We start from the raw sequence: 22,448 nt of genomic DNA, 5'->3' as shown, positions 1-22,448 counted from the left end.
AGCTTCAGGCTTGACCCCGCCCCCTTTCCAGGCTACTTCACGGACCACACCTCCTTTATCCTACTCCCATTGGGCGTTGGGATGTGTGTTGGGGTGACATGGGCTCCTGGAAGAGGCAACAAGAGGAGCAGAGATGGATACCAGCCTTGGTGCCCCATTGAGTTGCCAGCTTTCCCTGGGGGCAGGATGATGCCTCCTAGTCCCGAGTCACAGTCACATATCTCAGTCCAGCCATGCAGATGAGCTGGAAACAGCTCTAGTTCCTGATGGCCAGGCCTGGAAATCAAGATGGAGGCTGGAGATGAAGGGAGGGGAATGGGGAGACGTTGGGTCTCAACACTGTTCTCTAAGGAGCCTATGACTCATTACCGGGATTAGTCTGGGTGGAGTAGGTTGGTCCCAGGTGTGGGCAGGAGAGGTGTGTGGTCTTAAAGGGAGTGAGGAAGAAGAGAGAAGCATGAACAGGAGATGAGTTTGAACAGGACAGGGGAGTGAGGGAGGAGAAGAGCATGAGCAGAAGAGCCTGGAGTACCTGAGGATCCTGTCCAGTGGGGGAGGCATGCCTGGAGACACATAGCCAGTTAGGACAGTGGTGGGGTTTGCACACAGTTCTGCCTCCAGAGCCACCTCTCTTAGATTTGCAATCATCACCTTGATTGCGCTACAATTTATTTCTTATTAATATAGCTCCAGGCTACACAACCCAGCAGTCACAGATATCTTTGTGACAAGCACATAACCAGAAGGAAACAAGGCATGAAACAGAAATTTGGCTTCACTGGCCTGGGAGATGAGGGGCCAGTGGCCCAATCATGGGAGACAGTAGCTGCCCCCGTTGCCTCTTGCAGGGGCTATGGGACACCTGGGTTGGTGTGGTTCAGAGCAGGGCTTGGGGGTGGGGGCACACTGCAGCCTGAACTGCCCACTTCGTGACTGAAGCTGCTGGAAGCCTCCAGGCTGAAGAAGGTTCTGAAACACTCTTTTTCCCCTGGAAAGGAAATGTCCCGGATATCGCATGCTAGGGAGCTGCACCACTGGCATCTTTATGAGGAAACTTTGTCACATCCCTGATACGGCCACCTCACCCCTGTTTCCACTCCTACTCTTGCATCCCGTCTCCTGCTTAATGCCCCATCCTTTTCACCCTCCTCACATTCAATCTTTCACCAAGTCCTGTTCGTTTGCCCTTCTAAACACATCTCAAATCTCTCCCCTTCTCTGTCATCCTTGCCACCACTGTCATTGTCCTCATTACTGTGGTTTCTCCTTACGTGATTGCAGCAGACTCCTTCCTGGGTTCCTGGGTTCCCAGGCTCCTATCCATCCTTGATGCTGTGATGACAATAGGGCCGTGTCGCCCGCTACTCCCAGGAAAAAGCCAAAGTTCACAGCATGGTATTCAAGCCCCTTCAAGCGCTGGCCTGGCTCCCCTCTGTGGCCATCTTCGCCCGCTTCCCTCACCTTGTACTAAAGTGACCTTGCCCCTTCATGCTTCGGAGCCTTCTGCGTTGGGTTCCCTCTGCCTGGAACGCCCTTCCCTGCCTTCGCTACTGGGCAAAGTTCCTGTCAGCCTTTGAGGCCCAGCTCAAGTATCTCTGGTCCGGGAAGTCTTCCTAAAGGGAATCCATCTTCTGTACTCTCATGGCCTCTGTGCCCTTTGTCCCCTGGCTGTAATTGGCTGTTTGGACCTTTTTGAGTCTTGCACTAGACTGATTGTTCACTGAGGGCAGGGATCCTCATTTATCACAGGAGCCTGAGGACCTGGCCGGAGGTGGTATGAGGGGATTGCTGTTGAATGAAAAGGGAAACCTAGTGTTGTTTGGGGCCTTGCACCAGGCCACCCCCAATGTGTTTCTGGACTTCCTTGGGCCTGGGACCCTGGGGCCATCATAATTTGGGAGTGGGTAAGGAGAAAGGGGCTAACGAGTGGCATTATTGGGGGCTTGCTTATACATTACCCCATCACACAAATCCTCTTTCCTCTGAGCGCCCCCCCTCCCCCCACACACACACGCACACTGCCCCTAAGACTGCAGAAGACCTACCTGTAATAAGGACTCAAGATTCAGGAGTGTTCCACTCACTGCCTGTGGCTTTTGCTTCTAATCACATAGGGTGACTGGTTGTCATGGAAACCTGAGTGCAGAAAGTGCCTGCTGGCTCCCTTCCCAGGGTGGGAGCTGTGGGCTGAGTGCCCTGTACAGGCTCTGGCTGAGCCAGTGCCGAGATGGCAACTAGTGCTGGAAGGCAGGGGCCTGCCCATTCTGGGCTACACAGGGTCTCCTTACTCTCCTTTCCCACCAGAAGCTGATGGGTTCATCCCAGAGTGCTGGCCTGGGCCTCCACCACGTGCTCCAAGGCTGCAAACCTGTAAGCATGTTTCTTCTCCTTTGGAGACCAACAACCCCCAGATTAAACACTCAGGCTCAGGCTCTGGAGTCAGATAGCATGGGTTCTAGTCTTGACTCTGCCACTGGTTGGCTGTGTAGTCTTGAGCAAGACTTTTAATTTTCTGAGCCTCAGTTTTTCCTCATCTGTAAAATGGGGATAACAATAGCATCCTGGGATTGCCACTTTGATGAGATGGTGAATTAGTGCTCTGAAAATCCCTCCCACTAAAATTCAAATATATTCTGCATGAATTACAAAAACAAAACAAAACAAACCATTATTTTTAATGCACTGCTGGTTTTGTTAGAAAGTGAGAAAAATCTCCAAGAACTCAATACCCTCTGCCAAGAAAAACACAAGACAATGGGGAACTGAGACTAAAACATGGTGTGGTAACTAACACATAAACAGGAAACAGGCTAAATGTTGCAATAAGCACTGTGATAGGCAAATTCTATCTAGGGCAGAGACCAGGTGAAAAAACCTAACTCAAGATTCCTGCATTGAGCCAGGGTCTCTTAAAGGTGGTTAAAGTAGCCCCAGGCAAATAGTGGTTTCTGATTCCTAGTAGAAACAAATGCACCTGAGTAGGCATGCACCTTCAAGTTAAGCCCTCAGGATTCCCACAGATTAAATTCAACGATAAAAAAAAAAATGAGCTCACAACCCGTGATCACCAAACCACAAGGAAACAAGCCACTATGTGTGCGAGTCAGCAATATAATAAACAATATATTTAGACACCTTAGACACGTATTTTGGCTATTGTAATTACCAAATACAGAATATAAAACAATCATTATAAAAGGTTCAAGGGAATAAAAGATGGAATCATACCACAAAAAAATGAATGCAGAAGAAAAGCCTATCAAAAATGGCCAAAAAATTTTTGAAGGTAAACCAAATATAACTCATATAAATGAAAATTACAATCAATGATATAAAGATCTCATCAGATGGATGAAATAGATTGGAGCAGCTGAAGAGATAAATTATAAACTGGAAAATAGATCTGAAGGAATCATTCAGAAAACCACACAAAGAGCAAAGGAGATGTAAACTATGAAAAGGATGCTGAGAAATATGGAAGAATGAGAAGGTCTGCTATGCAACTGAGACCCACAAGGAAAGAAGAAAGACAGCCAAGGTAAGGTAACAGTTGAAGAGATAATGGCTGAGAACGTTTCAGAATTCGCAAGACATGAATCCACACCTATACACAGTGTAACAAACTTGCAGAAGACCTAAGATAAAGAGAAGATCTTCCAAGCAACCAGAGAAAAGAAACAAATTTGTTACAAAGGAAAATGACATTTAGACTAAGAGCTGACTTATCAATAGCCACAATAGAAATCCATAAGAAATGGGAAAATATCTACAAAGTACCGAGGCAAAATAATTATCAGCCTAGATTTGTATATTCAGTATAACTATTTTTTGAGAATGATAACAAACTAGTCAGGGCTGGCTGAGTGGCGCATTGGTTAAGAGCTGGTTTGGGATGCCAGAGGGCCCCGATTCGGGTCCCACATATGAGGGCCAGTGACACTGTCCTCTACAGCTAAGATGCTGAACAACAGCTCAACCTGGAGCTGGGCTGCCGTGAGTCGCGGGCGACGGGGTAGGCTGCAGCCCCTGCTGCAGTGGGTTGCCATGGGCTACTGTATGTAGCCAGCAGCCAGTGTGAGCGGCCAGCAGCTGCAATGAGTGGCGTCCAGAAGCCGGTGACTGATCTGCCTCGCCCGGGGAAGAGCGCAATGATGGTGCCAACTTGGGCCAGTGAAGCAACGTCCTCCACAACTAGACTGAAGACCAAAACGACAACAACTTGTCTGTTCCCCTTCCCCCAATTCCCCAGCACTGTTCCCATCCCCCAATTCCCCAATAAAAATCTTAAAAAAAAAAAAAGAACAAACTAGTCATTTCGACATGAACAAAAACTGAGAGAATTCACCACTGTCAGACTTTTACTAAAGGAAAATAAAGGGCAATGATCCTGAGAAGAAAGTCTGATATACAAGAAGAAATGGTGAGTAAAGAGTGATAAACATGTAGGTAAATCTAAACAGAAGTTGTCTTATAAAATAGTATTAATAGCAATAATAATGTCTACTTTGTGGGCAAAAAAAAGGGAGCAGAACTCAAATACTGACTATCAATTGTGTATAAGTTGGAAGAGGTGGTTGGAGTTAATATGGTTTAAGGTCCTTGAATTATTTGGGAGGAGGGATAAGATAATTATTAAGTCTAGACTTTTTAAAATTTGAAAGGTGAAAATTTAAGGGTAATTACTAAAATAATAGAAAAGGAGTATGTGACTATGAAATATGTAGAGGGGGGAAAAACAAAATAAAAGGGGGAAATTCCTCAATTTTTAAAAAAATAAAAGAAGAAGAACCATGGAAAAGACTGATGTTTCAAAAAGAAGCACAAAGTTAGACCACAGATACAAGTGAAACTTTATCACTGATCTTAAAAAAATGTAAACGTGCTAAACTCTCTAGTTAAAAGACAGAGATTATGAGATATAATATTTTAAATCTAGCTATGCGGTCTATAAGAGCCACTCCTAAAACATAAGGACACCAAAAGGCTGAAAATAAAGGTATTCAGATGTTACATCCGAAAAATACCAACCAAAGGAAAATTGGGGTGGCTTTAATTAGTATCAAAAGAAAGTCATTCAGTGAAATATTATTGAAGAGATAAAGAAAGTTCCTTTATAATGATAATAATGATAAAATTTTTAGTGCACCTGGAAGATAAAAGAATTCAACTAATAGCATAGTCTCAAAATATACAAAGCACAAATGAACAGAAGTACAGAGAAAATTTGATAAATCCATGATTATTACAGAAGATTTCAATATATCTCTTGTAGTTATTGATATCTCAAGCAAATAAAAACTTAAGATATCAAAGATTTAAACTATACAATTAACAAATTCGAACAAATAGATGTAGGTAAAATCCTAAACAAAACAACTAGAGAATACAAATGTTTTCATGGGAAATTGATAAAAAGTGATCACATACTATTGGGTTGTCAGAAAAGCCATGACACATTTTTGCAATGAAAACCATAGAAAAATTATGTCATGACTTTTCCAACAACCCAATAGAACATCATGCAATTTTCAACAAGTAACAACTGGTATCATACAGGTCACCTACAATGCTAGTAGGTTAAAAGTCATTGATAAAATAATAAAAAATATTCCATGTTTTTAAATTAGGAAAAAAAATCACAATGGAACGTATTATAGTACTTAGAGCTGAATGAAAACATTACATATCAAAAGTTGTGTAAGGCAGCAAAAGTGGTCATTGGAGGGAAATGTAGAGCCTTAAATGCTTATATTTTAAAAATGAAAGACTGACAATGAGCTAGCATCCAACTTACAAAATTAGAAAAAGTACATCAGAACTCAATGAAAGTAGAAGAAAGGCTATCATTTAATAAAAGAGGAAAGTAAAAACACAGTAGAGGGAATCAACAAGGCCAAAATTGGTTATTTGAAAGACAAAATAGATAAAAATCTGGCAAAATTTAAAAAACACAGGCATAAATAAATAATATTAAGAATGAGAAAAGAAATAGTGCTATAGATAGAGAAGATATTGAAGAGAATATCATACAACTTTACGTTAATAAATTTAAAAACAGAAGAAATGCACCAATTCCTTGAAATATGACTTATCAAAACTGACTCAAGAAGAAATAAAAATCCTGAAAAGTCCCAAAGCCACAAAACATAATTGTCTAGGTAGCTAAAATATTTCCACACAGAAAAAATCAAGTCCAGATGAGTTTAGACATTAAAAAAACAACAACCAGAGATGACAATTTTGTACATACTCTTCCAGAATACAGAAAATAGGGAACACGCCTCAGCTCACTTTGAGAAATCAGTATAACCTTATTACCCAAACCAGGACAACCTCACCCATGTGCCTAGTTGCAAAAATTAAGAAAGAATAGTAGAATAATGAGTCCAACAAAATATTTAAAAATCATGACCAAATGGGTTTATACCATGGATATAAGGGTAGTTTAACAGTATATTATATATTAATGTAATACTAATATCACTACATTACATATAATAATTATATATTATATTACATGTTAGTATATCATATATTACATGTCATATAATGTTACTTATGTATAAAATATTAATTATATGCAGTAACATTAACAGGTTAAAGGAGGAAATTAATGCAGGAAAAGCATTTAATCAAAACATCCTTTAATGATTAAAATTCTTAGTTTACTAGACATATAAGGGGATTTTCTTAACTTGAAAAATTTGGCAAAATCATACTTAGTAGTAAAAAATAAAAAAGCATTCTTCTTAACAAAACAAGGCAAGGATCTTAATTAATATTCTCCTAATCAGCATTTTATTGGAAATCCTAGCCAACATGTTTAATACGAAAGAAGAACAAAGAAAAGGAGAAGAAAAAGAAGGAAGAAAGCAAAGAAGGAAAGGTATAATGATTAGAAAAAACCAAAACTATCATTTCTGGATAATATGATTATCTTCATTAAAAAACCAAAATAATATACTGAGATATTATTAGTTAATAAGAGTTTATCAATGTGACAGGATAGAAGATAATATTGAAAACTAAATTGCTCTTCTCTGCACTTGCTTATAAAACAACTCAGAAAAAGACATTTAGGATAGTGGCAGAAAGTAAGGAATGTAAAAATTAATAAAAGATGTGCAAGACCTGATGCAGAAAATGATACAACTTTATTGAAAGACATTAAAGAAGACTTAAATAAATAGGAAGATTTATCTTGTTCAAGGAGAGAAAGACCCATTATCCACGTTTTATCAATTCTCCCCATATTGATCTCTGTAGAGTGATTGTATTTCCAATCAAAATCCCAACAGGATTTCTAAAAAGAACTTTACAAGCTGATTCTAAAATCTACATGGAAGAGCAAAAGTCCAAGACTAGCTGTAAGCTTCTGAAGAAAGGGTGGTAACACATGCCCCAAATGCAATCAAGATTTATATGAAGTGTTAGGAGGTAAGATAGTGTGGTATTGGCATAGGATTAGACCAACAGACCAATACAACAGTAATTAATGCTCATCTGCATGGAAACCTGACCTGCAACAGAACTGGCTTTTCAGATCACTGAGAGAGGACTAACTATTCAATATAAGGTGTTTGAATAATCGGTTGTCCATATGAAATTGGAAAATCTGAAATTGGACGCTTATCCCACCTGTACCCCAAAACTAAATTCATGATGGCTTAAAATTTTTAATGTGAAAGTCAAAACTTTAGGAAGAAACTGTAAGAAGTTATCATGATGACTCAAGTAAGGAAGGATTTCGTAAATAAGACAAAAAAGGATATAAGCTATTAAAAATGTGATAAATTAGGCTACATTAAAATGCAGAGCTTCTATTCCACAAATTGGAAGAAATTATCTGCAATGGATTTGTATCCAGATTATATTTTAAAACAAACAAACAAACAAACCCTAGAAGTAAATAAAAAGACAAAAGCCCAAAAGAAAATTGAGCAAAAGACGTGAATAGGCATTTCACAGAGAAAACACAAATGGAGAATATATATATGAATAAATGCTCAACTTCAATAATAATAAGTTAGCAAATTAAGATCAACATTGATAAGGACTAGCAAGGATGGGGAGCAATGGGAACCCCTTTTGATTGCTGGTAGGAGCGTAAATAGTGAAATCACTTTGGAAAACAATGACCTTGCCTCAAAGTTGACCCTGTGCCTATCCTGGCAACCCAGTAACTCCTCTACCACTACCAGGTCCTGTTCTGGAAAAACGCTGGCCGTGTACCTTAGGAGCCAAGGAGATGGGCACTCACTGTAGCATTGTTCATTCTGGTAAAAAACTGGGAAAGCCCAAATATCTGCAATAGGAGAATTAATAAAGAAGTGGAGGGCTATACGACAATGATAACGGCTACTAATGATAATGCAACTATGTGGATGAATGTTGGCAGCCATACAAGTAAAAAGAACTAGCAGAAGACTATGCATAATATGATACCACTTGTATAAAGCTCAAAAACAAAAAATCCAAATTGAACGAGATTTTAGGGGATCAGGAATTAGCCAAAATGCAGGGGGTAAATCACAGTAGTTTGCCTCATCTTCTTTCTGCTCAGTGGTCAGTCCTCTCTGCAATGGCGCTGCTGGCCAGGCCCACTCCTGAGCGCTGCCCTGGCTCCGAGGAGCCACCACTGAGAGAGGTCCCCACCTCCAGATTTGGAAAGGGCTCAGGGGGTGTGGCCAGGTTCCCAGGAGTCCCAGCGCCTGCACCTGTTCCTACACCTGGATGCCCCACGGATGACCCCACTTCTTCCTGCTTCTTCTCTTGACCAACCTGATATTCATCCACTTTCTAGGCTCCTAATCTACACAATTTCTTCCCTGGACACTCAGGGCAGTGGGGAAGGGCTTTCATCTTGAAAACGAACCGACCCTCTCCTCTTCCCTTCCCTATCTTCCCATCTGTGCTTTGTGAACTTTGCTGACTGCTCTGAGTTCTGCCGTTCCCCTCTGGACAGCACAAGGCAATGATGTGAGAGGCATAGATCATGCCTGTGATAGGGCTGGGCTGGCCCGCGAGATGGAGGGTGGCTTTCTGGCCGTCAGCCTCCCTTTCTCCCTGCTTCTCTTGTCCTGGCCTGTCTAAGCCAACCCGCTGGCCAGCACCTGGCTAGCAGCTTAGGATGGACAGCACCTCACAGCTCTGCTGTTGGGCCTTCTCCTGGAAGGAGACCTCCTTCTCCACCCTCAGGCCATTCCAAGGCATGCCTTGGCTTGGAGCCTGGTCCAGTGAAGCTCGCCCCACTCCTCGAAAGACAGAGTTGCAAAAAATTGGGGGCTTTTCTTGTCTCTCCTGGGCTGCTTTCTAAGCAGAGTTGCTTGTTTGCACTGGTTACCTGCCTACTCTCAGGATCTGCCATTCACTAGCTCTGTGACCTTGAACAAGCTCCTTCACGCGTCAGAGCCTCAGTGTCTTCATCTGTAGAATGGGGATAATACTCTTGTAGTGAGAATGAAATGAGATAATTCCTGAAGGCACTGGCCCATGAGAAGTACTCTGTATAGACACAGGCACTATGTCATTGTCCTGGTCGTCGCCATTGTCATCATTATTACTAGGTGTTGGTAGGGTGCTTTATACGCAGAAAGATCAATTGCCGTTAAGTTACCTTCTTAGAGTGTCAGCGTCCCTGTATTTTGCAGAGCGTGACTCCAGTTTTCTGCCCTTGTCACAATTGCTTTGTCTGTTGACATTTTTGTGGTGGACATAACCTGATTATCTGCTTATTAGTAACTCAGCACCGATAATTCACTTTTTTCAATTGAACTCCGTTGCTTATGAAGTAACCCACCGCCTGGCCCTGCGGCACAGCCTCCGGCTTACAGCTGTGGATGAAACAGGGGGGTGTGTGGGACCAGAGGGGACCCCACACCAGCGGGTGCTCGTGGCCATTGGAGCTCAGATGGCAGGATGCTCTTGCGGTGATGATATGTGTTGTCCACTGAGTGTTTTACACCAACAATTATTTTCATTTGTTCTCAGGAATCTCTGACAATATCCAGTAGAATGGAATCTGCAGGAAAAAAATGCCCCCCAAACAATGTCTCCTCTTAAATATTCAGAATCCATGCACATGTTTGGTGTTCGGTAGTTTTCACAAACCATATTTCTATAAACAAAGGGGGGCGATGTTGCAAAACTGGGGTGGGGGAGGTGGACAGGTCATTTTGTGCTCTGTTGAGAATCATCCTAGCTACTGTTTGTTTTTTTTTTTTGAACACTGATTTTTATGCCAGAAACTTGGAAATATTATCTCATTCATTCACCCAATAACCCTGTTAAAACGGTGTGGGTTTTAGTCAGGACTCTGGTATTAAGTAAGTGACAGAGGCTTAACTCAAACTAGCTCAAGCAATAAAAGGCTTTATTAGTCATTTATCTGTTAGCCCTTTAATGCCTCTATAAACTGAAGCCTTGGGGCTGCCTCTGTCTGTCCATCCTTCCTCGCACCTGTCTGTGCATTGACCGTGGTCTCTAGGGCTCCCCCGTGTGGTAAGGAGCCAGCATCCCTGTACCTTGTGATGCAAGAAGGTGCCCCAACTTCACCTTAGGATCAACCACAGCGAGTGGAGGGCTCTGGCCGGGAGGCCTGGGCTCCAGGACTCAGGTCAGGCTGATGAGCAGGGACAAGCTCCCGCTGCCGGTGCCTCGGTGCCTCCTCCCAGAGGTCGTGGAAGGCCCAGGTGTCTGTCAGCCTCAGAGAGTAGGGAAAGGAAGGCTGGTGTCACAGGAAACACAGCTCCTGGAAGCTTCCTTGGCCTAAAGGCGTAGGGGAGTTTCGCCATTGTCAGTGGCCAGGATGGCCCCACACACCCCCTTCAGGGCCCTTGGGCCCCTCTTGGTTCAGTGTTCCGGGCTGAGGGTTAGCCGCCTGGGTGGGAGAAGTGAGGGGCACCCATGAATAATATTAGCCATACTGTTTGAGTGCCTGGGGTCAGATGAACACTAGGCTTGGCTCACTTACTCATGTGACCCTCATGATGGCTCTGTGCTCACCCTTCAGTTTATAAAGAAACGGAGACCTGTCCAAGGTCATGACCAGCAAGCTGGGTCTGGAGCTTGACAGCCTTGTACTACGCATTCCCTGAAAGCTGGGTTGGTCGGGGGCACAACAAACCCCAGAGCCCCAGGCCCCCACCAGATCAGCCGCCCCCACTGGTAGGTCCCAGTGACTGAAACGATCAGAATGAAACGCTGACCCCTGATCAGGGGCTCCCTGCTGTGAGCCACCTCCCCTGTTCTGGGAGCGTCCATAGGGGTCAGCACCCAGGTCTACCTTGGGTCTTGCTCTGGTGACGGAGTCCCCTCCTGCCTGGGGAAGGTGAGGCTGCCCTCGCCTGGGCAGGGCCTGAGCCTGCTGACCTTCCTCGAGAAGGGGCTGGGCAGGGCTAGCAGGTGGGGGGAACTCAGGGGTCCCCTGCTCACCCCTGTGGCCCTCTATCTGGGTGCAGGGAAGGCTGATTCCTCGGGAGCCAGGGTATTGAGGACAAACAGCCTCCCCAGGTTTTTAGCCTCCCTGAGCCTCAGTTTCCTTATCAATAAAATGGGGGCAGTGACAGTATCTGCCTCCCAGGCCAGTGTGAGAAGTCAGTGGGTTGGGCCCAACAAGGCGGGGAGTGGCTGAAGCAAGCGCTCAAAAAGAGGTTACTAGCTTTCTCTCTCTCACTTCCCTATAGTTTCCCCCTCATGCGTCTCTGTCACTGCCCCAGCTCTGCCGTTTCCTAGGTGGGTATGCTCAGGCAGGTTACTTAACATCTCTGAGTCCACTTTCATGCTTTGTAAAATGAGAATGCTCACACCTACTGCTCAGGGTTGTGAAGAATACCCTGGATCGCCCACCTACACAGTACCTGGCGCACAGAAGCCTCCGAGGAGGAGGGTTTCTTCCCTTTTGGCTGTAAGCCCAAGGCTCCCCCATCCACGGAGAGCATCATCTCCGAGCCCGGCAGCGGCTCCGGCTCTCGCCTGCCTGACTCTCGATCGCCACCTTGTGGCCTGACGGCTGACTGCAGGTTTAGTAGCGAAATTCAAACTATTGATAGCTTCTGGTATGTCTTGGGGATTTAGTAGCAAAGCACACCAAGCTTTGATACGGGAGACGAGGAATGAAAGTGGGGTGCGGCCCATAGAAAGGTGCCTGGGTGTTCTGCGGCAGGCGGGAGATGCAATGGAGCCTGCCTGCCGCTGAGCCCATTCCCGCAGAATCTGTGCCAAGAACTTTCTGTGCATCACTATCTTTCTTATTTGGACCAGGATTCTCCAAATGAAGACATAAAGGCTCTTGGGACCATGCTGGGCATAGTCAAGGGCTCCAAGAAATTGAAAATGTGCACTTCCTTTATCTAGGGAGTGGATACAGGCGTTTTTGTTTTTTATTATTTCTCTTTAGGCCACAAATAAGTACAATACATATACTGTAATACCTTGGTTTGCGAGCATAAGTTGTTCCTGAAACAAACTACTTGTATTGCAAGGCATCGCTCTTTTGCCACGTTAAAATGTATTAGAAATGTTTGCTTGTCTTGTGGAACACTCGCAAATCAAGTTACTCACAATCCAAGGTTTTACTCTTCTCCTCTGTATTATTTAAAATCTCATAATGTGCTGACTTTATTCCCAGCCAAATCAGAAGATGGGCATATGGCAGGTGTCCTCCCACTGCCCAGCGTGGGCACTGGACTCACCACCAGAAGCTCACCTCCTGCCATCCCTGGCCTTTGGACCCTGAATGCAACTTGGGTGTGCCCCCCTCACTGGTTGCCTACAGCTCCCAGCTCTGAGAATTTGTTCTGGCTATTTCCTCTTCCAGGAGGCTTTCCCTGATTTCCCAGGCACAGCTGACAAACCACCTACCCACTCTGAGTCCTTTATGCCTCTCTCGTCACTCGTGTGCTCTGCCCAGGTGGACCTGGGGCCTGGGAAGGTCTGCCATGCAAGGGATGAAGACCAAAACGATGAGCAATCAGGGGGCTGTCTCCATTCTGCAGTCAAGCCCCAGGGGTTGCTCTGAAGTCAAAGCCATAAATAGAGTCCTCCTATCCATTGTTCAGTGCCTGGGGTCAAGGTCCGCGTGACATGGGGTCCGGGGACACTCAGAGGCCTAAGGAGGCATCTGAGGCAGAGCCGTGCTGACTGCAGGACAGGACCTTCTGGGAGAACAAGAAGTGCAAGGCTTGGCCCAGCGCGTGGTGCACAGCCTGTCTCCTGGGAGGGGTGCTCCTCCCGCACACACAGGCGACACGTGGAATGCAGCAGCCTCCTGACGCTCTGCCTCTCCGCCTCGCTGCCCATTGGACAGCAGGCCAGCTGCATTGCCCGAGTCCAGGGGCAGCCTGTGACTGGCAGTGGTGGGGACTTGGCTAGTGTTCCTCCTGCTTGAAGCTGCCTATACCCTCTCCTATCTCCGGAGACTCAGCCTATACTTCCTCTCCCTCCTATAACTTCACTTTCTGGGCTAGAGGGAGAGGACAGGCAGGAGACGTGGGAGCAATGAATTAGCACAGCTCCTCTCCTTCAACGCTTACCCCCCCCCACACACATTTTTTAGTGACAGGATTTTAAACGGTTGCCGTAGGCAAGAGAGTCGGCAGCCCACTGCTGGGGGACTGCGGGGAGCTTGGAGGCCCCTCTCACACGAGCCTAGGCCTGAGGCCTGGACACGAAGACCCAGTTTCGTCCTGCCTCTGTGCTGTGCAGTCCGGGTCGAATGACTTAATTTCTCTGAACCTCAGTGAAGTCAGGGACCTGAATCTCAGGTCCCTGGGCCTGACCTTGGAGGACAAGATACCAGGGCCAGAGAGTGTGGGCTTGGGGAGCCAGCCAGGGTGGTGGCAAGGCCATGGGTTTGCAGCTAAACATGGTTTTGAACTCTGGTTCTACTGCCCTTGTCAGCTTTGTCATATTGAACCGCTGGCTTCCTCCTTCTGAGCCTCGGGTTTCCCTTCTGAAACTTTGGACCTTAATAACCCGCCTCTTGGGGTGTTGCAGGGTGCAAAGGAAGAATTGAACTGGAAGTCCTCAGCATGTCTAGATGCCCAGAAACCATGTATGTGGCTGCAAGACAGAATCACCCAGAGGTTTCAGGAGAGAGTTCCTCCAGGGGGCGCTGGTGCCCGCCGGCAGACAGAGAGAAGCCAGAGGTGGCTTCCAGGTGATTCCCACAGCTGGAGTGGGGAGAAGAGGCTGAGAAGGAGCAATCAGGGGGAGAGGGAAGGAAGGGAGCGAATGTTACAGCATCAGGTTTGTGGATGTGAGGCCCAGAAGCTTCCCGGGTGCCTGAAGATGTGCAGTGATAGCCCCACGTGTGGTTATACAAACATCCTCACCAAAACGCAGACACACATCCACATGCAGATGTAGACAGCCTGCGGGTAGACCCAGCTGTGCACAATACACTGATACCTGCAGACACCCAACTTCATGCACAGTACACCCGGGCAGAGCCACAGAGCTATCCAGACAGACAGACAGACACACACACACACACACACACACACACACACACACACACTGATTCTCCTCAAGGAACTCTGAAAAACCTTGAGATTTCAAGGAACACACTTTGAGAACCAAATCTCTTTGAGTCGCTGCCATTTCCACCCATTCTGCAGCCCTGCCACGATCTCCTCTGGATCCCAAGGCCCCGTCCGGTCCCAAGTCCTCATGATTTCCAAGGGGTTGGCCTTTGCTTCTCCATTCTCCCACACTGCGTTCTCCTGGGCCAGCTCACCCACCTTGTGCCTCAGTGACCGCCCACCTGGCTGTTGAACACCTCGGTGCTCAGTCTCTGGCCCCTCTGAGGTCCAGCCCTGCTCCAGGACTTGTCCACCTGGATACCCCCCGAGACCCTCAGCTCCACAAGCCCCAGACCAGAGTGTTCCAGGAACCCCCATCTCAGTGATCCAGGAGCCTAGATGTCACTTTGACTCCCTTATGTCACCATTATCTCAGGGATCTGTCCTCTTCTTTCTCCCTCTCCCTACTGTTGCCAAGCCATTGTCAACTCTTACCTAAGTGAGAAAGGTGACCCAGTTGACCTCCCTGTGTCCACCCAGTCCACCAGACCTAATTGGATCTATTCTCTACTCGGCAGCAAGACCCTGGATGGTCTAGCCTTCCCTCCAGACTCATTGCTTCTTCTGTACCCTCAAACTTAGCTATTCTTGCAATTTAGGAGATGCACAAGATTTTGCCTGCTCTTGAGGTTTCATACAAGCCTAGAGCCTCCCAGGCACTCTTCCTCCTCGCCTCCTCGCCTGCTCGCTGCCATGCTGGATAGCTTTGGATCTCAGCTTGACATGTAGCTCCTCCCAGGAAGCCTTACATGATGCTCCCTCAGTCCAGATGAGATTGGGTACCCCTGTAACAAGTCCTTACTGTCCCCCAACTGAGCTTATCACACTACTTCCTTGAGGTAAGCACCACCAGTCAATCCCTGGTTCTCAGCCTGGCAGCTGGCACATAAGAGGCCCGCCATATTGGTTGGCTGAATGAATGAGTGAGTATTGGGGAGCAGGACGGAGCGAGATGGGATGGGTGTGTTTGTTTTAAGGATTGAGGTGGCTCATGGTTGGGATGGGACCAGCATGGGCGGTGAGGATTATGGAATGAGGCCAGAGGACGGGTTGGGCAAGACAAGGGACCCCAAGCGCTCCTCCTTGACCTGCTGTCCCTGGTGGCCACCAAGAATCTGCTAACATCTGATGCAGACCTGGCTCAGGCCCAGCACAACCCCTCCCCCCAAGGAGAGGCACCACAGGCGTGTACAGGTTGGTTTATTTACAAATATACTGATGTCTCATTTTTTGTTGTTTCCATTTTCTGCTTTTGTGGGAAGAGGCAGGAGGTGAGAGTGGAGGGCAGGGTGGGGGTGGTGATGTGGTAAACGCTAATAAATAATTTAACAATGACAAGTTATTAAATAAAATGTGTCTGGGGATGGCGGGTAGGCAGTGAGTCTGTACAAGGAAAATAGGAATGGCCAGCGGCCCGGTCCCCACACCCAGCTGGGCCGGGCTCCTTTGGGAGCCCCGGTGAGGGGAGGGGGACACCAGCAAAGAGGCTCATTGGAGCCAAAGGCTGGAGGAACTTTTCCTGCTCCTCAGCCCCCAGGCCTTGTGTGCCTGGGAGTGTGGGTCTGTGAGCCTCCGTGTGCGTCCGGGTGTGAGTGTGTGTGTCTATGTGCGTGCGTGTGAGTGTGACTCCCCTTGCCAACAGGGTGGAGTGAACCCCCGAGCTGGGGGTTCTCCCAGACGGCAGGTGAGAACCTCACCCCAGGTGGGGCCGGGCAGGGCTCGGCCAGTTCTCCCTCCCGGGAGGATCCCTGTGTGCGAAGTGAGTGGGGCACCAGCCCCAGATGGGTGGGTGAGGAAGCTGAACCCCCCTAAAGGAGAAGAGGCTGCCCCAACCCTGTGCTGGGGACCTGACCCTGCTGGGCCCTGCTCATCTGGACACAGGGGACCCCTTCGCCTCCGCCTCCTCCAGGAAGCCTCCTGAGACTTCCAGCCCACTTGCACTGACCCTTTCTCTTACAGGCTCTGCTGGACCCGTGGTCTGACCCTTAGAACCATCATGTCCCTCTGTCCACGGAGCAGGCCAGGCAGATGAGGTGCTGGCCGGGGGCACCAGCCTACCTTCTCATCCCTCCTCGGTCCCTTCTCATTCGCTGTGTTCCCCGGGGCAGAGGCCTTCCTCCTTCTGAGCCTCAACTTCCCCAGCGGCCTCCTCCCAGCCTGCCACTCACTTTCTGCCTCTTCCTCCGGAGACCAGACCCTTACCTCCCACCCCGGAAGGAGGATCCTGGCTACTCACTGCCCCCCAAGTCAAGACTGTACTTCCTCCCATTCAGTGGGAGGAGCCTGCTCCTCTTGGCTCACCCCTGACCCCGGCGGGCTTGCTAGCTCTGTGAGCTTCTGCTGGGTGACCCTGAACGCTTGCCCCCCTTCTCTGGGCGTCAGGTTTCTCATCTGAGAGCTGGGTCCTCAAGGAGGTCTGGGGCAGTGTGTGTAGCTCTCTCCTAGGAGACAGCCCCTCGAGGGCAGGCCCTACCTCTTGTTCATCCATGTCCCCACGCCCAGTCCAGGGCTGGGCAGAGTGAACATCAGGGTCTGGGAGAGCCTGGGGGAGACTGGGGGGCAGCAAGCCTCAGCAGGCTCAGTGAAGGAGCTACCTAACCACAGCTGCGGGGGTGACTCAAGCATGAGAAGTTCTCCGAGGTCCCTTCTGTCTTTGATAATCTGTGGGTCACGTGCATGGGTGTCCCTGTACCAGCTCCTGGCAGGGGGCAATGCAATGGCGAGGGCGGAGCCCCGGCTGGACTCTGGGTTTGTGAGGCCCTGGAGTGGCAAGAGAGGCTGAGACAAATCATGCCTCCTAGCTGGAGGTTGTTCACCAGACGGGGAGGACGAGGGGCCAGCATGGAGTCAGTCCCTGCTCTTAGCTCCAGCTCTGTCACTGACCGGCTATGAGAGGGCTGGTCCCCTCCCCTCTCCTGGCCCAGATTTTCCAGCTGCAAAATAAGGGGCGTGGAACAGATGACCCATCCTGATGTTCCTTCAACTGAGAGCCTGGGAGAGGAGGCCTGGTGTCCTGGGGGCTGGATCGGCTCCCCTGGCCATGCCCCAAGTGCCCCCGCCATGATTCAGACTGTGTGAGCATGAAAGGAGAAAGGCGAGCATCTCTCAAGAAACCAGCATGGCTGCCTAAGGGACTAGTGGTGGCCCCAGGAGCACAAGATGGCACAGAAGGGCCGAGGCTGCAGAAGGACCGAGGACATCAGCTGAGATCCTTGTGGAAGTTCTATGTGGACCAAGAAGAGCCCAGAAGGGCCAGGCTGCCACTTGGCCTGAAAGCTGACACTGAGCCACGTCCCCCCGCCCCCGCCCCGACAAGTGCCCTGGTAAGAGCAGGGTGACATTCGACCACAGGAGCCAGGAGGGGTGGGGAGATGGGCCTGGTCCCTCTGGAGGGACTGAGGCCTCCCCAGCGGACAGAGGAGCAAAACCACAGAGCAGGTTGCTGAACTTTGAGGATCCCAGTGAGGGCCAGGCAGAGGGGCCCAAAGGCAGAGGGTCAGCCATCGTCCCATTTGCTCAAAGGCAGACGGGCAGAACTCAGGGTGGCAGCCTAGGGCTGCGTGTTAGAATTCAAGGCAGGGCTGTGAGCACCTGGCCGAGAACACAGTGACCTCCAGGACCCAGCAAGGGTCACTGCGAGCAGGGCCCATCAGCCTGACCTCACTTTCTCTTTGGCAGGGTTAGAGTTGAGGGGGTTGGGGTGGGGGTTGATATAGTGTATCTGGCTTCTAGCAGGGCACAAAACTGGGCTGGGAGTACAGCTCGAATATCACCCAAGGAGGGCTGCTTAATGTGCCAACGCCAATCAGAGAGAGGCCCCGAGGGTCCACATGCCTTAGGTGAGAGGCATAGAGCCAACACACACACAGAGGAGAGATGTGGCTTAGCTGTCACATGTGTGTGGTCAGAGGATTCCGTTACAGAAGGGCAGGATGAGTTTCCAAGGTTATGTGGCCTGAACCATTCATTGGATCTCGGGCCATATTAACAGAGGCAGGGCACGTACAGTGGGGGAGGTGATGGGCCTGCTCACTTTGGCTGGCTGATGTCAGTGGGATGATTGGGTTATATCTGTTCCATACCTTTAGAGAGAAAGCTGGAGCCGAGCTGGGGGCACAGTTTTAAGAGGAAGAACTGGAGAAATTGGAAAAGCCTGGCTTTAAAAAAGTAAGGTCCCAGGGCTGAAAATGGTAGAGGTAAAATCGGCAGGGCCTGATGAAGTAGTGGGCTCCTTGTCATAGGAGGTATGCAAGGAGAGGCAGAGGGGGCTTAGAGTACCAAGTGGGTGACCTGTGAGGTCCCTTTCTACCTGGAGTTTATGCTGTTTTGTCCAGCTCTGCCTGGTTCTGGAGGCTGTGTCTCTGCCCTTGGAGCTGGCTGGGTCGGGGCCTGTCCAGGGAGCTTCCATCTGGGCCGAGGCTAGGATACATTTGAGTCTACCTGCATCATGCTTACCCCCTCCTCTCCCCTCCCTCTTCCTCTCCTATTGCTATAAAGAAGAGGGGGTCCCTCACCCTATCTGGGCTTCTTCCCCTTCCTGACACAGCAGGGTTGCCCCGCAGAGGCCTCTTTGTCTCTTTCAGTGTCTCTACATCGCTGTGTGCGTATCTGCATGAGGGTGCCATTAAGTGTGTGTGCCTCTGTCCCCTCGGGTCTGCCTGGGCTCCGTCTATCCTCGTCTCCATGTCTGCCCCTGGCTCTGGCTGGGTGGGGTAATGCTAGGCCAGTGGGCCTGCCTGCAGAGATGGAGGTGGGCGCCAGCACAGGGTACAGGTACACACGTTCCTCACAGGTGACAGGCACAGCGTACACCGTCCTAGGGCATGCACGGGGGCCCTGCCTTGGCCTAGGCCTGGGCCATGGAGGTTGGCTGGACACAGAGAGGACGTTTAAAAAAATAGAGAGAATTTCAGTTTCCCAAAAAGGAGATGAGAGGGAGAAAGAGGTGATGGAGACCGAGGTGGGGCTGGGAGGCGAGTGGCTGTCCAAGAGCTCTGGGTCCCTGGGGGTGATATGGTCTCTGAGGGCAGGACACAGCCCCTGCCCAGGCTGTGCCTGTCTGCCTGTCCGGTTGTGGCCCAGCAGGCACGTTAGCCAGGCCTGGCTGGCCGAGGGGAGGGCACCGTATGGCTGTCTGTAGAGTCTGTGCAGGTGGCAGGGCTGGAGGTGGCGAGGCTGGCCACTGCGGCCCTCGGTCCTACCCCAGGACCCTTGCCCAAGCGTCCGTACGGCCCGGCTGGCTCTCAGGAGGCGAAGTAGGAACTCTGCATGGAGTAGAGCCGGTCAATGGGGTTCCCCACGCGGGCCTGCAGGGAGCCCACATCGGAGGAGCCGAGGAAGCAGTCACTGAGGCTGGTTAAGGAGGTATCGCTGTCGATGTCGTGGAAGATGGAGTCATTCCCTGGGGGGCAGAAGGGGCGTCAGTACCGGGATGCAGGCTGAGGCTCCTGGGGGCCCTGTCAGCCCTACAGGTTGTGTGGCTGGAGGCAAGGGAGGGACAGGATGACCTGCTGGCAGTGCCTGACCAGATGGGTTGGGGGGTCATAGGACGGGTCTCGAGGGTGTCCCCTTCCTGTCAGGAGGAGGCACATAGGCTGTGTTGGCCCTGGGGTGGGAGGTGGCTGTCATGGCCCCAGGCCTGCCAGGCCAGGCAGGGGGCAGGGGTGGTGCTTGGGTGGGCAGGGGGTGGGGCGGCTTACCATAGGGGTTCATGTGGTCACCTGGCATTTGGGGTGGCGTGAGGCCCTGCTGGAAGGGGTCGCTGCTGCCGTAGGGGCTCTGCTCCATGGCCACGATCTGCTGCTGTGGTGGGGCCAGCGGCGTGTAGGAGGCCATCATGCCCTCCATGCGACTTGACAGGACCTCTGGGGGCAGAGCAGGCCTTTACTGACCGGCCCCGTCCCAGCAGCCCTGGGAGCCCCCACAGATGTACTCCAGGGATCCCCACACACCTCCCACATGCCGCCCCCACCCCAGTCCCTCTGACCTTCTCTGGACTTCCCCAGGGATACCCCTCCCCCACCCCTGCCACAGCTGAGGTTGCTTATGGCCTTCCTGGGCCCACAGGACCACTGAGCCCAGTTATTTGACCCACCCACCCCCTTCCCCAGACCCACACCCCAACTCCTCTTCCAGAATCAGTTTATGGAAAGTCAGAGCCCTCTCCTCCCCACCTCCCCCCACCCTCCAAATGCCCTGCTCTCTAGGAGCTCACACCCTCTGGGGTGACAGACACCTAAGCAGGCAGCAATGACTCAGTGGGTGGATGCAGTGAGTGCCCTACATCAGGGAGCATCAAGGTGGGCCCAAACCCAGGCCAAAGGGACCCAGAAAAGGCTTCCTGGAGGAAGGGGCCCCCACCTCCATGTGACTTAAAGAACCAGTAGGGAGAGGTTCAACAGGCCAGCGCAGGGGGCAGCTTGTCGCCCAGCAGAGGCAGGGAGGAGAGAAACTGCCCGGGGGAGCAGGGAGCCCAGTCCATGGGGCTGGCAAGAAGGCCAGGCATGGGGACACATGAGTTGAGAGATGGGGTGCAGGGGCCGAGCTGAGTGGGGGTCCCCGAGAGGCTGTAGGAAACCAGGGGAGGGTCTTAGCCAGGAGGGGCTGTGGAGGACGGCTGGGAAGGTGGTGGAGGAGGCAGGACCAGTGGGAAGAGGAAGCTAAGCAGGGGGGCTGGGGTCCCTATCAAGGGGGAAAGACAGCTAGGAGGGGCCTGAGGGACATGGACGGGGAAGCCACCGCAGGACTTGGCCACAGAGCAGATGAAGTGCGTGTGGGACAGGAAGGGTCAGAGGTGACGCTTGGGCTTCTGGCACAGGGTGGGCAGTGGTGACACTTGCTGAGACCAGGTGGGGGAGGAGCAGAGGGAGTTGAGCACACATGGCAGTGGGGGCAGCGATGCGGAGCACCGGATGGCCGTGATGGGCTCGAGGGGACCGTGGGACATTTTAAGGAGGCAACGGCTCGGCAGCTGGCTCGGAGACCTGAGGCGGTGGCTGCAGCCTTAGGAAGCTGGACTCTCTGGGGAGAGGGGGCACACGGAGAAGGATCAGGCTCTGTGGCCGTGGCCTTGAAGCCCTGGGTTTGGCCTGGGACATAGGCCTGGAGCCCCTGTCTCACCTGGGAGCAGACAGCTCTGGGAACAGGCAGCTCTGGGGCGCCCACCCCACTTCAGTCCCAGAGAGTTCCCTGTGCCCCCGCTCCAAGGCCTTGAAGGTTTAATGTCCTCACGAGGCCTGGGAGGTCGGCCCTGGCCCCAGATGTGGAAACAGCATTTTAGCAAAGCCCAGTGTGTTGCTGGGGGGGTGGGGAGGGGAAGCCTGGGCCCTACCCCTTAAACTGGCACCTCACCATCCAGCAGGAACCCACCCTGACGCCTTAACAGCCTGGACACTTTCTCTGGCGATTTCTCTGGAGACTTCCTCTGGGCTCTGTTGTGGGCAGCGGGTGATGGCCTTGGTTAAAGCACTCCCTAGGAGCCACACACACGGGGCCGAACCCGGCTCTGCCCCTTACTAGCTGAGTCATCACCACAGGTCCCTTAGCCTCACTGAGCCTCAGTCTCCTCATCATTGAAATGGGACATTTCCTCACGGGGATCTGTGAGAATTCAGTGAGAAGGAGGGTGTCGAATGAGAACAGTGCCTGGCACCCAGTGGCGATGAGTAGGTAACTGCAGTAGTAATTCTGGAAAATCCGCCACCCCTCCTGGCTGCCTACCCTGCCATCTCCGTCTGTGTCCTGTGGCTGCCACCGCCTCTCTACTTGATTGATCTCAAATGGGTCCAAGGCAGAAGTTCCCTGAGCTCTAACCGCCCTGGTGGGAGGTTTCTTAGCAGTCGTTATAAGAGACTGAGCCGTGGCACC

The 22,448-nt window shown here is 50.4% G+C and overlaps 1 protein-coding gene across 2 annotated transcripts in view; it reads right to left on the bottom strand.

The window, feature by feature from the left end:
* Positions 1 to 15,906: 15,906 nt before the first annotated feature.
* Positions 15,907 to 22,448, bottom strand: part of LMX1B (LIM homeobox transcription factor 1 beta) — an 83,983-nt gene continuing 77,441 nt past the window's right edge. Inside the window, exons 7-9 of one of the 2 annotated variants that reach the window (XM_019641385.1) lie at positions 20,756 to 20,784; positions 20,282 to 20,446; positions 15,907 to 19,983 (exon numbers count right to left, since the gene is read on the bottom strand). In XM_019641385.1, coding sequence (XP_019496930.1) covers positions 19,826 to 19,983; positions 20,282 to 20,446; positions 20,756 to 20,784 — 352 coding nt within the window. In that variant the 3' untranslated portion in view covers positions 15,907 to 19,825. The remainder of the gene's footprint in view (positions 19,984 to 20,281; positions 20,447 to 20,755; positions 20,785 to 22,448) is intronic. The other variant, XM_019641389.1, reaches the window with a different exon arrangement.

The sequence above is a fragment of the Hipposideros armiger genome, unplaced genomic scaffold (assembly GCF_001890085.2).
Source record: "Hipposideros armiger isolate ML-2016 unplaced genomic scaffold, ASM189008v1 scaffold_3, whole genome shotgun sequence".
Taxonomy (NCBI): Eukaryota; Metazoa; Chordata; class Mammalia; order Chiroptera; family Hipposideridae; genus Hipposideros; species Hipposideros armiger.
The sequence above is the reverse complement of the archived record's forward strand: the minus strand, read 5'-3'. Positions and strand labels throughout refer to the sequence as shown.